Source organism: Lineus longissimus, chromosome 3 (assembly GCF_910592395.1).
Source record: "Lineus longissimus chromosome 3, tnLinLong1.2, whole genome shotgun sequence".
Taxonomy (NCBI): Eukaryota; Metazoa; Nemertea; class Pilidiophora; order Heteronemertea; family Lineidae; genus Lineus; species Lineus longissimus.
The window spans coordinates 6702373-6717771 of NC_088310.1; the positions used below are offsets into that span (position 1 = coordinate 6702373).

At 39.2% G+C, this 15399-nt stretch overlaps 2 protein-coding genes across 3 annotated transcripts; both read left to right on the top strand.

Annotated features, from left to right (window-relative positions):
• Window positions 1-46: 46 nt before the first annotated feature.
• Window positions 47-3769, top strand: LOC135484720 (protein FAM177A1-like). Its single transcript, XM_064766370.1, has 5 exons — window positions 47-153; window positions 571-738; window positions 990-1056; window positions 1416-1513; window positions 1988-3769. Exons 1-5 carry the CDS (start codon window positions 73-75, stop codon window positions 2144-2146), a joined length of 573 nt encoding a protein of 190 aa, XP_064622440.1. The 5' UTR covers window positions 47-72; the 3' UTR covers window positions 2147-3769.
• Window positions 3770-4733: 964 nt separating this feature from the next.
• LOC135485592 (serum response factor-like) lies at window positions 4734-15324 on the top strand. 2 transcript variants are annotated; one of them, XM_064767790.1, is made up of 8 exons: window positions 4734-5163; window positions 5944-6219; window positions 7799-8144; window positions 8438-8554; window positions 9039-9092; window positions 10172-10294; window positions 10667-10902; window positions 11387-15324. In XM_064767790.1, the coding sequence occupies exons 1-8, from the start codon at window positions 4807-4809 to the stop codon at window positions 11465-11467; spliced, it is 1590 nt and encodes a 529-aa protein (XP_064623860.1). In that variant the 5' UTR covers window positions 4734-4806; the 3' UTR covers window positions 11468-15324. The 2 variants fall into 2 exon arrangements, with proteins under 2 accessions (XP_064623860.1, XP_064623861.1); XM_064767791.1 differs by lacking the exon at window positions 9039-9092.
• Window positions 15325-15399: the final 75 nt, after the last annotated feature.

A 15399-nucleotide genomic window follows, 5' to 3' on the forward strand; every position in this document is an offset into this window, starting at 1 on the left:
ATCAGAGATATTACAGACTTTCGACGGCTGGACAGTACGTTCGCGCAAAAGAGAAAATGTTACAGCATCAAAATGGCGTCTGAACTTTCACGGGCTGCTTTTGCACAGAATATATTGCCTCCCTCAGACCCTATCCCGGGTAATATCTCCCAGGTAATTAGCTCAAGTTTGAGTTTAGGTATTGATTATCAACTCTGTTTCTTGAAATGCCTGCAATTCGTCTTGAAAATTGTCGAAAAGTCGGGTCGGGTTTTTGATTGTCCGAAAATAAGTAAATTTTATACGGGGTTTTATATTTTTAACCATTTGTCGGACTGATCTGATAGTAAAAATATGCAATTTTAGCTTATGTTGTACGCCGCATTCACATACAACATACGGTTACAATCTACATTCCCAGATAGGAAATCGTGTATCCTAGTTAAGTGTTAGTGTTACGCTATATCAGAATGTCAAATAAATGTGCTACTAGTACTATGCTGCCTATTGAGACTGCGTACTGCATGGTGGTCTGGTAATGACAATGGTATGACTCGTGAGAGTATGATACATTTACAACATATTTTGTAGGTTTCTCCGGAAGATGTTTACACAACTGTACCATTGGAAGAGGCAGTATCAAGCGATGGGAAAAAAAGGAAAATACCTCGTCGAATACTGCATTTTAGTGATGGCACATTGGAAGAGTATTCAACTGATGAAGAGGAAGAGGAAGAATTACCCCCACTTGTTGATCCTGTAAGTGGCGGTGACAATAGTGTTCGAAAAATTCCAAATCAGTCACGTGCACTTTAATCATAATCAGTTGGGTACTACCTGGTCTTCCTCTGTCTCTGATTTTGTACAAAAGCAAAGATAAATGAACTACAACTTCTACAAGTAATGTCAGAGTCATACACTAGATATATTTTGCACTTGCAGTGAAATTGGAAATAGTCTATATCTTCCATTTGCTTTGCAGATCATCTCAAACTAATTTTTCATTTCAGAAAACTTTGACTTGGATGCCCTGGTTTTGGTACTACTTCACTGCCGCATCATTCAAGGCACTGTCTTGTAAGTACATGTATAGTCCTAATTGACTTGGAGCAAATCCTGTGCTTCTTAGCAAAAGACATCACCCAGTCACAATGTCAGCACTACTCATACTGGCTAAAAAGTGAAGAAAATGCACTTTATGAAGATGCTGCTTATCTACACCAACAGATATTGCAGTATCGCAATGCCATGTCACTTTGGCCTTGACCAGGGCAATGGACATATGAACATTCAAGGACCTCAACTTTTCACTGGCATTACCCAAAATATTCCTGATCCAGTGTTTCCCAAATGTTCATCCAGCAAGACTTGCATTTTAACAGTAAATGGTTTACTGATTTTTATGTTTTGATAAAACAACAGTAATTGCATTGCAGATGCTGACTTCTGCGGTGAGAAATTGGCATGGTTCTTTGGCATCACAACACCAAAATATCAGTCAGCTATTGATGAGTTTTATAGGATAAAGGCAGAGGTAAGACTATTGACTCATGTTTGAGGATTTAATTACAGATTTGTGTCTCAATACTTCCATCATAAGTCAGAATTGTCTCTTCAAATGTTGCAACAATTCAGTTTTTCCGCAATCACATTATGATAGCCTATATGCATTATACAGTGATTAGACATCCTGACTTGGCAATCTAACTCCTCATATGCATCATTTATATTACAGTACAACTTTTTTATTAAGGACACCTTTTGGATTGAGTACTATATCCTTACTTGTGAGGTATCCTCATTATAGAGGTAAAATTGAATGAAAGGTTTTAGGGTTAAAATCTGTGTCCATGTTAGAGATTGTCCTACTCGCAGAGGCATCTGCTACAGTAATTTCTGCGTAGAGTAATTTGTCGGCAAATTTAAGCATTTGTGATAAGACAACACAAATGCCAAAGAAAATCTTTGTCAAATTATGTGATTATACAATATTCTTTCTTACTTGTAGGAAGAAGAAGAGAGGTTTGAAGAAGAATTGGAAAAAGAAGCTGTACGACAACGAGAATTGCAGACAATATCTGGAATGGAAGGAGGAGACGCAGCCGAGCCTGACACAGCTGCTGTACCACAGGTTGCTGTTGTCAAAATAGACACAGAGAAGTACTGAATCACTTGAAAAGTTGTCTGGAATGTCTGTGATACCTCAGGACTGTAAAGATATTTGTGCAATAATCTAAAACGTTTTACGAAAACGGATTTGTGTTGCATTTGCTGTGTGTAACCACATTCTGTTGACCACTGGTCCTAGTTGTTTGAAAAAACTGCCAAGAAAATTTGTTGTCTCCAAATTTTCATTTACCACCAAGAATGCTTTTTTGGACTTAGCCAGTCTCAGTTGATAGGTAGGTCAAAACCGTTTGCAATTGTTTGGAAGTTAAAGTGCAAACACAACAGTTCATTAGATAATTTTGCTCATTCCACACAATGTTATGCTCATTCATGAATGTTTTTTCATTTGAAAGTTTGTGGCAAAAATGTATGTATAAAGTTTCATCAATATTTTCCATTCTATCGGAAGAGCTGAGAAAATCAAAAGAGTTCTTGTACAAGTTCCTTGTCGAAGCTTGAGTAATGAATCAAGAAAGAATTTAGTAAATTTTGAATCCATGCAAGTGGATTTGTACATTATTGTGTGGAGGTCGTTAGTGATTGGCAATTGAGTTGGCCATTTTGGAAGTTTCAGACATGGTGTTAGTTTCTCTCTGGGTTGAATTTATACGAAGTACTGCAGATAAATGGCTCATGACCATCTTTTGGACCATTCAAGACGGCCATTAAATCTTCCATTGAATTGTGACCTATATATAGCAAAGAGTTAAGAATTTGGTGGATAAGTGTGCGTCCTAATTTACTTTACGGAAGTCATGTTTTCAAGAACGGGTGTCAAGTAGGGCTGGATGCGTCTGAAATATTTATTTTTGTGTTGAACAGGAACTGTATATATATGTATATTTATTGGGTTGTTACAAAAACCATTTGCTTCAAAGAAATGGGTTTTTGGTTGTTAAGATACATGAGAGAAGGTCATGTATATCAAATAGGATCCAGTAACAAAACATTGGTCGCCCAAAATTTCAGGACTGGTTTGGGAGTGATTGAAAACTTGTTGTGGGGACTTTGGGTTTTATAGGGTGGATGGGAACTTTTGAAAAATACTCTTTTGAGGCCTTTGAATTTGCTCACGGTTGTCAGGACCAAAATTTTCAGATTTTGCATCCACCCACCTTGGTTATGGCTTGGTTGGCCTGGTGACTTGTCAATGTGCATGCATAACCAGATGCAAAATATGGAAATTACGTTCAAACTTCTGCTGACTGCGGTGTCTGTAAAAACGATTTTCTATTGTGGTATTGTTGTGTTATAGTGGTGTGCTGGAAATGGAAAACTTAAACATAATATGAATATGCTTTACAGCCCAGTTACTTAAAAACTCTGTGGCGGCTATCTCCGAATCTGCCTGCAGAATTCAGTCAACATCTCATCTGGGAAGTACATCTGGTGAAATTTGACCATTATGTTTCTTTCGCAGTAAAAGTCTCCAGAGATGTGGTCATTCAAAAATGAATTTATGGAATACTGATCAAAAAATTAGATCACTGTACAGGCCAAGCCGTTTGAAATAATCTTATTTTTGTACAGTTTCATTCCTTGTAAATAATATTTCACTGTTTCAAACTTGTATTATGTTCATAAATGGTGTATATAGCTCATGGAATAAATCATATTCTTATCACTGTTAAAAAAAAAAATTTCTACTTCATTTTGTGATATTGAAACCAATTTGTGGTAAAAAATTAAGCTGGTTGTAATGTAAAGTCTGCCAGGAGCCCTCAGAACTTTCGTGAGGATGCAGGCAAAAAGAATCCGACAGCTATGTATATGACCTACTTGACAGTATGTTTTAGACATTCTAAAGGATGAGACAAGGATTTACATTGCTCTATTGAAATGTCACTGGGCAGTCACACAGAGTACCACGTCCCACACCCCGATGTGACGGTATCCATTGTGTCACAACTTCACCATCACGGTCATGCAGTGGAGACTTGATGATCACAGATCCACCATAGCCAACAAATTACAAATGCAGATTGCCCATTTCAAAATACAGATGGATGGCAAGTGCAGGGAGAGCAATATTTGCTTCCTGGTCACAGGACAGTCTTCACAATACTACTGGCTACTGCAACTTGGCTGATTGCCAAAAATATGAAGTGGGCCCATATGGGAATTGTAACTGCAATATTTCTCTGATCTAATTTGATCTGACCTGTACTTCATGCCCGAACTGCAACCTGGTGTTGATCAGTGCAAAGGGCAAAAACCCTTGAAATGACACAAACGGACCACATGTTTTCATTCATGGACCACGTTTTAATGTTTACGTTTTTACTTCCGGGTTGAGGCCAATCAGGTGCTCGTTCCAAATTTGGCTCGAGAATCCTTATATGGGGACGACACCTTTCCAAACATGGGCAATTGATCTACTTTTATAATCACGCGCAAAGTGATGCGGTTTGTAGGTTTTGACAGCTCTTAATCAATAGAGTTAATTCAAATAATTTCAACCTTTTGTCATTTTTTATAAGTAAATCAGTAATCATACACACTTTGGTGAGACTAGTATGCATGAATTACGATAATATTTTTGCAGCAGTTCATCGCGGAAGTGCACATCTTAGGTGTTGTTCGGCTCCAGTTTTGGAGAAGCCAGGAAATCGATTTCATTTACTTTCTCAGGCCGTGTTCGCGGTGTTAGTTCGATTTATGGCGGGTGCGGGCGAAAGAACGACTGTTAGTGATCCTCTCCAAACAATCAACCTCATGCAGCACCATTCGTATGAGTCTGTGATGAATGGCGTGGCCGTGGCCAACGCTCATTCGGCGTACAATTTGACAGTGCCGGGGACATCTCAAGTCACGGTTGTCAAAAGAACTCCAGAAGAAGCTGGACTTCTTGAAATGCACGACATGTCGGACTCTGACTCTGACATGGATATCCGACGGCATGGCAAAGCCTCGAAGAAAACAAAGGGTCGGGTAAAAATCAAGATGGAATTCATTGAAAACAAATTGAGACGGTACACCACATTCAGCAAACGAAAAACTGGTATCATGAAAAAAGTGAGTGTCCGCATGGTTTGATATTTTGCATGCATCCAAGACATGAGGGACCATCTCAGTGTTTCCTTCCACTCCCGAATGCCCGAATAATGCCCACAATACCCAAGCTCTTGTACAATTACAGTGGTAAAATTCTAAGCATGATGATAGCGCAAAGATTAAATTTGTTGGCGTCCTTGACCTCCGAGTCTAACAAGGGACCTTGGACGGACATCAGAGTGGGGAACATTACATAAATGATAAGACATTGTCACAGCAGTTGAACCGAGGCAGCCGCTGTAAACCTAAATATTGGCACAACTACGGGTTTGTTACAGTTATGGTGAGCTGCGGCTTCCTCTGACTTGGCAATGATATAATTATATTGTTACATACCTGGCGCAGTGAAGTGACATCTTTTCCACTGTGTCGTCATCTTTGATTCATGTTTATGTCAATGATACCGTACCATCTTTGATTAAGAACAGTGGAAGTTTGTATGGCGGAGTTCATATGGCGCGTGAAGAGGTTAAAAACCAAAATAACTCATTGTAACATCTTCGGAGAATGAATTTTGGCAATAAGTTACATGCTTTGCATTTGAACTATCCCATTGAAGACGTCAAACCGCTTATGTTTCTGTTTCTGACTTTATTTAGAGTTTATCAAGATCAATGTGAGAGGTCAGAGTCGCTTCTTTATTCAACCCTCTTAGTTACATCAAGTATAGATTTCGTATGATCCACAAGTATGGTGGTCTGAATTTACGCAAGATTGAGTATCTAAATGTCCTCTTTTCAGGCTTATGAATTGTCAACTTTGACAGGGACTCAAGTGATGCTTCTTGTGGCAAGCGAAACTGGCCATGTCTACACATTTGCCACAAGAAAATTACAACCCATGATAACGAGTGAAAGTGGCAAGGCTTTAATTCAGACATGTTTGAATTCGCCTGATCCTCCACCAATGGCGCCAGGACAACAGCACGCCATCGATCAAAGAATGAATCCAACTGGTTTTGAAGAGACAGACCTCACTTATGCTGTTACAGAAGAAGAAGCAGCCATGAACAGCAGGGTATGCTGTCAATTTAGTCTTTTAAAATGCCCTGCCAAAAATTGGTTTTCTCATAGAATTCTCATCCTGGGGAAGTATAGGAACAATCTCCTATGATGTTCATATACAGCAGTAGTAAAGGTTTGATTGTTTGGAATTAAGCCCTTTTATCAGCAGTTATTCTAATCTCTTTCCTTTGGCTGTCCATCCCACAGCAGACAGGAGGAAAAACATTTATGGACAGACAGGCCTGCTTATGCTGAAGAGATAGGGTAGCTGGTAGATAACCACACATGGCCCCATCCGTATACATTCACTGAACAAATGTAGCTACCTCTGCTTGCCCCAGTTTAGTGCAATGTACATAGGTAGATAGGCTATACCTGGTGATGCTCTGTGTAAAACAAACATCACCTAAGGTAAACACATCATTCATGTGTTCAAGATTCTTATGTAAATATAGCAAGCCAGCCTAACTGGGGAGGCTGTGCTATTTATGGCCCACAGGTAAATAAGAAGGCAATGCTAAAGGAATAACTTTCCAAATATGGCATGGATCCACGGCCATAAATGCCAGATGGTTGTAACCCAATATTTCAGCTATCTGGCTTCACTCTCAAAAATATTGCCGCTAGATAGCAGGAAAGGGACCTTCTCAATATGGTTAGACTTGCCTCAATTACAAAGCCATACCTGGTTAAGGGATCAGTGGATCCAGCTCATAACAGCAGATACTGCATCATTATCTATTGAGTAGGCTTTTCCTGACTGATCAGAGAAGTATTTACCATTGTATGCTTTTTCAGCCTATTATGTCATCACTACCAAATAAAGGGGTCAGTGATTATGAGCACATGGTTGTTCTACTTCGCAAATGTTGTGATGATTACAGAAATGGTCATGATACTATTCAAATATGATATAATTACAGTAAATAGATGAGCAAATTATGATTTTTATACGACCAATGACAGTTAGTCCACAGCAAAAAAGGTAGGCCTATAATTGGACCAAATTTGTGACTAAGTTGTTTTGTTAAAACTGACCCACTGGCATGTTTTGTTAGGCCTGCAAAAGGCATAAAATGTTTCCATGGTAGATTAAAAATTTGTGTTCTTTGACTTTCCTTGGTCTCTTCAATTAGGTCAGTTGGCCAAAAAGGTACTCTGCCCGATTAAGCATGTTTGTGTTTTTGAGGTGGCCCCTCCGCCAGTGACTAGGAGAAACAGAGAACTGTCTGGAACAAGTCACTCATTCATCTTTCAAGGGTATGTTTACTCCTAACAGGTAACTGCTACCTGGAGAGACTGGGAGCCAAAGGTATTTAATCATCTGTATAAAGATGGCTTCTCATTCTCTATGTGTATGGATGATAGGATGAAAACAATTAACAAATTTTAACGAAAATTTTCAACGGAACTGTGTAGGCCTTTTTAAACGTCTTGCAAGAACAAATCAATTTCCTGACTCAGAAATTCAGAGTCAAAAAGCGGTGTGTAGATGCAAGTAGAGACCTCTGGTGTTTCAGGTAGAAACAATTCCTCTTACTGCTGTGCACTGGTATTTCCAAATCGTGTCAATTGTAATTTTGTATTTCCAGAATGATGGCATGCGGCCCGCGATCTACACAATGGCGACAAATATTTCTCCAAGTGTGAGTCCGTCGCCACCAGCACCAACACCACCGCCATCTATGAGCTCGATGAGTCAGTCGACTGTGACAATGCTTCCCCAGCCCGCACACTCCACCCCACACTCGACACCGACATTCTTACCGAACCCCAACACGCCAGTGACTCTCAGTGCCATGCCTTCAGTACCTCCGACGGTGTCAACACCGAACCCAAGTTCATCTGTGACGACTATACCAAGTGCCGCCAATCGAGGCATCTCTATGCAGCTACCAAATATTCCTGGTGGGCTGGCTACGTTAATTCAACAACAAGGTAAGGCAGGTTAGCTTGATCAACTTGGAATAAGTGGGACGTGGGCTGGAACAATTTAGCTGTGAGGAGGTGTCACATACCTTTTCAGGGCCTTTGCCAACTTTGTAGATGATGACATCATGGGGGAAGCACCATTGTATGTGGTGAATGTTTGTTTGTCTTGGTTATGAACAAAAGAGAGAGGTGATCTTGAAATATGGTATCATGTTTGATTGAATAATGCATCTGCAATTACAATATCAACAATGCTGTTGCATATAAAAGACTTGTTATTTGTTGTATTTTGAATTCAGCTGGTAATCTTGCTCAAGGAACCCCTATTACGATTAGTGGCCTACAGGGTACCCAGTTAGGTCAGCTAGCAGGACAACAGCAGGCTCTCCTGCGGATACCAGCGGTTTCATTAGCAGGTGAGTAAAACAATTGATTTGCGGCAGACTTTGGTTTGGGTCCTGTTGATTCATTCTCAACCACATTTGTGTCCATCTGGTTGTTAAGTCTAGACAATTGGAAATTGTCCCAACCAGTCTTCAAAGCTGGAGATATGACTGAAGGGTGATCTTGAAAATTGAATGCTGAAGAAGACAGTTGTCACTGCGACTAGTGGCTGTGATTGTCCTTTTGATGTCTCCTCCCCTGGCATGGCCCAACTAAGTCCTGTTTGTCACAAACTGACCACATCTTCGTGCAGCACTAACCGCCAACCTCTCAGAACAAAGACCAATGAAGTTCAATAGAAGTCAGATGATTTGAACTGGTTAAATCAGGAGGACTTTATATATATATCCATCCATAGCATTGCACAATTTTTTTTGTCCAGTTTGCACGTTCCACCCATCTGCAATTGAATGCACTTTTGGTCTTGGCACAACATATTCTATTCCTTACTTTTAGGCTACAGTCTGTTGCCATCAAAGGGAAATGCAGACTCAAACAGTGAATTCTGCTGCAAGTATTTGAATTTCCCCATCGAACCCTGTAACATAGTTTTTATTTTAGCATACAAGAAAATAGTTATGAATTTTTTTAGAGAATGCTCATTTTATTTTCTTCATAATTAGTAATTAGCTCCTGTCGATAGTCCAAGTTAACCCCAATTTTGGATTTTGAATTTTTGGCTTGGCACCTCACCTGTTTTGTCGACCAAATTCAGTTCAAACCCTCTTTATTTCTGAACCAGCCCATTCCTTGTGTGATTAGGTTTAGGCCTTGCCTCATTTCCTTGAGTTGACGCTTTATTAGACACTTTTACAATAACTGCATGTTTTAAAAACCCATGTTTACTGAATTGTTATTGTGTTCCTGTGCATGAGGCCAGACAGTTGCTGTGACAAAGCCAGGACAACAAGATGCGTGATTGCAAAACAACGAATCAGCATCTGCATTCCAACCACATGGCTCAATTGCAGGTCGCACCAACTAAACTGGTTGGTTATGCGACGCCAAAACCTATATGATATATCACCCAGGGGTATTGATTGGAGTACCTATAACACGATGTTGTGCACTCCTCCATATCACGGATCTTTAGAGAGTGCGAGACAGCCATAAGTTAGTGCCAGCCCTGTCTTGTGCATCCCATGGCAATATCTTGTTTAGTGCCTGCCTTTCCCAGTCCACAGCCTTCTCCGGGTTTCCTTTGGTATACCTTGGGACCTTTTCCTGGCGGTGTCCAATGCAGAACTTTTTTGGCAAGTCTGGATCAGTGTACCTCCATCCTTAAGACATGTTTGGACTGGCACATGTAGATCACCTGGGTAAATGAGCAGCTTATCAACATGGCGTGTTGTTCAGCCATGTCTGTTACAAAACCGTGGCAAATTCGAAATCATTCTTAGTTTTTGTATCGTCAAGCAGAGGGGCTCACTGAAACTGGAGCAGTTGTTGTTCCTGTTTGAATTGGCATTTTCATTTCCTGGAGGGAATTCTGTCCTGAATGCTTTCTGAACAAAATTCGATATATTTTTAACAAAATTTTTTTCGAGATTGAATGTTTTTGATATTCTAAATGACTGTTCATCCTTCAGGGTTGACTGCTACTGGTGGAAGCCCTCAAAGTACAAGTCCTGGGCAACAAGAATTACAGACTTTAGCGAGCAGTGCACCGATGACGACACAAAGTACTGGAGGTGGTATCACTGTTTTATCAGGTAGAGTTGTCTGATATGTCTCTTACCATTGGCCTCATGCAGTTGTAAAAAGTCGTTAGGCTTCCTGAGCTTTTGGAAGGTTCTGAAGAGACTTGAAATAATCATCAAGGGTATTGTACAGATGCTTGATAGGCGAGAAGTTTTTACCTGACTGAATGTCTGGTCGTGTCAGACATGTTATTACCAAGAGTCGTACAGGTAAACAAATAAACTCTTGACGAGTTCTGGCAAGCCTCAAGATCACATCATCATGCAACAGACAACAGTCTTAATCATTACAGTCTCAGCAGAAAAGTTGTGCTTACTCAAACAGACCTGAAGTAGATTTTGTGGTCTTTGAATCTGAAATAACTTCATGTCCTCATCTTTCAGGTGCTGGTGGTCAAGGTGCAGGTAGCGGTGGCACGATGATGTATCAAACGCCCCAAGGTCTAGTCTACGCCACCCCTGCCACCGGTAATGCCCTCAACGCCTTAAGTGAGGGCTATATACTCAATCTACCACAGCAATCAGTGTTGGCAGCGGGTGGCGACCAACAGAACGGAGTAGGTCAATCATACTTCACAATACCCGTGCCAGTTTCTCTCAGCTCACAGTTAGGTTCACAGGTAAGCTGTTGGAAAGTGCCCATGAGACAAAACGTGACAGTATAAAAGCACTACCGGTGTATAACAAGCCGACCTATTCTAAGGCGGCACCAATGATTCGAACTTGATATTAGAGAACTGAAATGTTTTTATTTAAAGTGTATCTAAAACCACAGACGATAGGGTAGCTTTTGTTTCAGTTGTGGCAAAATTTGCCTTATCAGCTGATTTTTCTTCTGCAGTAAACTGTTTTTTGGTGCAGATACATGCAAGCCCGATAACTTACAGCTGGTGAGATAAGCCTGATAATTTGCAACTAGGTTGCCAAGGGTTAGGTACAATGCTTGACAAAATATGTCTGATTTGTATTTCCTATGGACCAGACCTATCAAGTTTTCCATCTACATAGTCATTTACTTTCAGTTCATGTCACCACTAAAGGAATGAAATATCCATTTATATATTCGATGTTCTCGTCAGTTATTAAGTTTTTCCTTCATTTTAGGTGATGTTAGCTCATACTGGTGATGGACAAGCAATAGAGATACCGCCTGCACATCAGGGCTCTCATCAAAAACGCAAATGACACGATCACACAAAATAAGACTTGAAACTGTGCGGCTATTTGCCAATGAGTGATCTGGTCACAAACATAACAAAGTGCAATAAGAAACGATGAACTCTTTAGCCTCTTGTGGCGTATTGTCCTTTGAGGTGAGGAGAGGATTTCAAAATGAATGAGACTTCGTACGTATCTGATAAAGATCTCCTGTAGCCACATGCCTGTTTATTTTCGTTGATCGTTTAGTATAATATACTATTTGTGACTTTTCGTGTCAGATTTTGTCAGTTTGCTATGCTGGATTGAAGTTACGCAATAACACATTATACGATTGGAGTTGACATTTGTGATTTTTTAGAAGTCGAGCTATAGTGTCACATCAGGATACTGTAGACCCAGAAATGTTGGTTTTTATTTTTGCATTTACAGATGATCATGAAATTTAATCAAAATTACTGTACCAGGGTTGTGAAACGCTAAAATAAAGCAGCACCAGAGTTGCAATTTTGCAACAGAATCGCCGCGAATATTTCTGGGTTTAAAGTTCCGTTGAATATGATTGTGTCAAACAAGATTGTTGTGTGTAATTCAAAAATCTTGTTAGTGCTAGAATGTTGTTTTGAATTCATCAACTCGACGTGACGTCTGTTGCGGAGATGATATCAGTTGATTCCTGGCCGGATCCAGTATTTAAATCAAGGTCCACTGAGAGGGTGGGCCAAATTGTTGTAGTGGTTACTAAATAGTGTCTGAAGGATTGCTACTTGTGGTAAAAGTTTATCCGCCCTTTCATGATGTCGTCCTGATTTTATATGGTGCTCTTATCAGTACTTGTCTGATGTCAGTAGACATGGTGTTTTGACTGGGTGATAGGAAGCGTTGTAGCCATATAAAGTTATCAGCAAGAATTCTGTGTTCTTGTCATTAGTGATATGATCTTCTTTGCTTACTAGATAATGCGGGTGATCCACTGGCTTTCTGATAGCTATCGGGACCGGTTAGTTACTTGTCAGGACACCATCGGTTGGGTGACAGAAAGAAATGATGTGGTGTTGAAGCCACAACCGTGCTTTCCAATTGCAACAAAAATCAAACACATCAGATCTTATCAGAAACGTTTTGGGAACTATGTGTGAAAAGCATCGGGGAGCGGATGGATTACCTGCATAAGTTTTAAGACAATATTGTGGCTAGTGAGGTCAGTGTGTCTTCCATCGTGAAGTTGTTACAGTATTACAGTGGTCAACAAATACGAAATATATCTGGACAGCACGTCAGATTCTTTCAGATATTTTAGAAATTACTTGTTAAATAATGCTTGGTTATTTTTGTGAATTGAATCACTATCTTGTACTTCTGTCTGATTGTTGCATGGGGCCTGATTTGAATGTGAGTTGTTGCATATATATCAAAACGTGGTATACTTGCAAGGTCTAAAAACTTTTCTTCAAAGTGATTTAGGCCTACTTGAGTTGGAACTTTATAAACTAGAATTAGAAGCACTGAGAGGCAATAGGCCTATGTCAGTGTTAAGAACAAAGGTGCTCAGTGTAAGGAAGAGTGAACATTAACATTAAATAAAAGTTTTTTAGTCTTGCAACTTTGCCATGTAAAAATGCCTGTACAAGTAGTTTCTGATATCTTTACCAACCTTGAGATGATATAGAATAGTAGATTGTTATCTTCGATTTCACAAATCGGAAGGGGAAAATACTGTGTTAAAAGGAATTCTATTCCAAACATATATATTGAGATATTTGTTTGGGAAATCTTCACTCCTTTTTGCACTTAGTGTATCAATAGCATTCTTAATAATTTTGATTTATTCTTTTTCTACTCGACATTAAAAATGTTGGTTTCTAGAATCTCAGAATATTTTAAACATATTCAAAAATAAGGTATCAATAATGATAGAAATATGTGCAACTTGGTTGAAGCAGTTGCATTAGTAAGCTTTTAATTGGTCACAGTTTAATTGTGATTGCTTTGGGATAACTCTTGGTTGTGTGTTTAGTTGTTTGAAGGTAAATAAGGAGAGCATAATCTGAACCTTGGAAAGATGTTCAAATGATGTACTCAATTTTGCTGTAGGGTGTAAGAATACTCTCTGGAACTGCTTCAACCACCAGGGTTGAAAACTTACATATAAACTGGTGCTATTAACTTTAAAATATTATGCATGATTGTGTGATGAATCACAGTAACTCAGAAAATCTTTGGGGGTGTTTTAAATTTGCAGTCTGACCTGATCCACAAACGTTTTGCGATAGAAGGTTGGCAACCGCAAAGAAATCCTGTGGCAAATATTTTCAAGGTTGCAGTAGGTTGAATTGGCCACTGTTGTGTCGTATTGAAATGGTCAGTGTAAATAAGATAGACTACATTTGTGCATCTCAAGTCAAAATCATAGAGATAAATAATAGTAACAGCTGTCCTTCCACACGAATCCGTCGAAGCTGTGTGTTATTAGTGCTGTATGTGGAATAATAGCTAATTTGAACCATTCTACATTCTACTCTTCATCTCTGGTAATTATCTCAGTTTTTCCAAACAGAAAAAGCTAAACACGAGACAAAAATCTGGGTCTGCCATTATCCTTTAATTTTGGCTTGAGACGTAGTCATGGTGTCACAATTTTGCTCAAAGTTCATACTAATTTATTCTTCTCATATCATTTTGTACATTTGTAAATGCTGTTTTCTGCTCCTCTTTCTGAAACTATATCACTTTTGAATACAGATCTTTGTACACTATGGTTACCAACTTTTACTACAGAAGTAATCTATAGTTCATTTATTTTCATGCTCTAGACGTTGGTGGATGTTTTAGATTTCACTGATGCTTGATGGATTTAACTGCAAATTTATTGCGGTTCAGTATTCTAAATGCCTTGGTCACAGGACGTTGATGATTGTAATGGGAATTTTTGGTTGCAGCGGTCCTTGTAGCGGTCCTTAGTGTCACAACCAAGGACCTGTGTGTCACAACCAAGGACCTTTAAGATTTTAATTTGATGGTACATCGGTCTTGGCTTGAAAATTTGCTGGATAGGTCATCATTTTTTCAAACAAGATATTTTTTGTTACTCAGCTGATTGACAGAATATCATCAGTTGTGCAAATCATACTGCTAAAGCCAAGGTGGAGTTATGATATTTGGGACCATTAAGAAATATTATTCATTTGGATGTTTTCACATCCGTTAATCACTACCTGCCCTTCTTTCAGCAATACTGCGTTCGCTCATAATTTTGATGGATGTGTAGTGTTTTGCAATGAAATTCTTCTATTTCACTGAAGCTTCTCAACTGTCGATATGTTGGTAAAGCATTAGTTTATTTCCGACATGTGTTCAATGAGTCAACTATGGGTCTTTGCGATGTACTTTGTACCACTCTGTCACGTGTTCAAGTGGTAGAAATGAAAGGTCTGTTTCCAAAACGAGCTTAATCAATAATGTACTTGGGTATATTTTAGAATACAGAGTAACAGTTGAGGGACATTGAAAGTTGGGTTACAATGTGAAATTTACATCATAATGAAGCACTAATGATTGGGTATCAGAGGGATAGCAAAGGGGGAGGGGCTGGGAATTGCCTTTTTTGAGGAAAACCTTTTGAAATTGACAAGGAAAATCGAAAAAAGCTGTGATACATATTGAAAATAATTGGAAAACGCCCCCCCTTCTGAACATTCTTGCTTAAAAATGTATGACATTCTAGCTGATTTTGGAACCAAACTCCTCTGTTGTTTTTTGGTAGAGCTTCCTGCATAATGGCTCAGTTGGCTTTGGTTGCGATCAAACTTGTGAATAGATTGTGAAATATTGTAAATATGTTTTGTACAAATATGAGAGTAAATGAAGTGTCATGTTGAATTGAACCATTTGCTTTTCTTTTTTTTTTAAACCATGGCGTAGATCACCTCATTGTGATGGACACTTCAGCCTCCATAAAT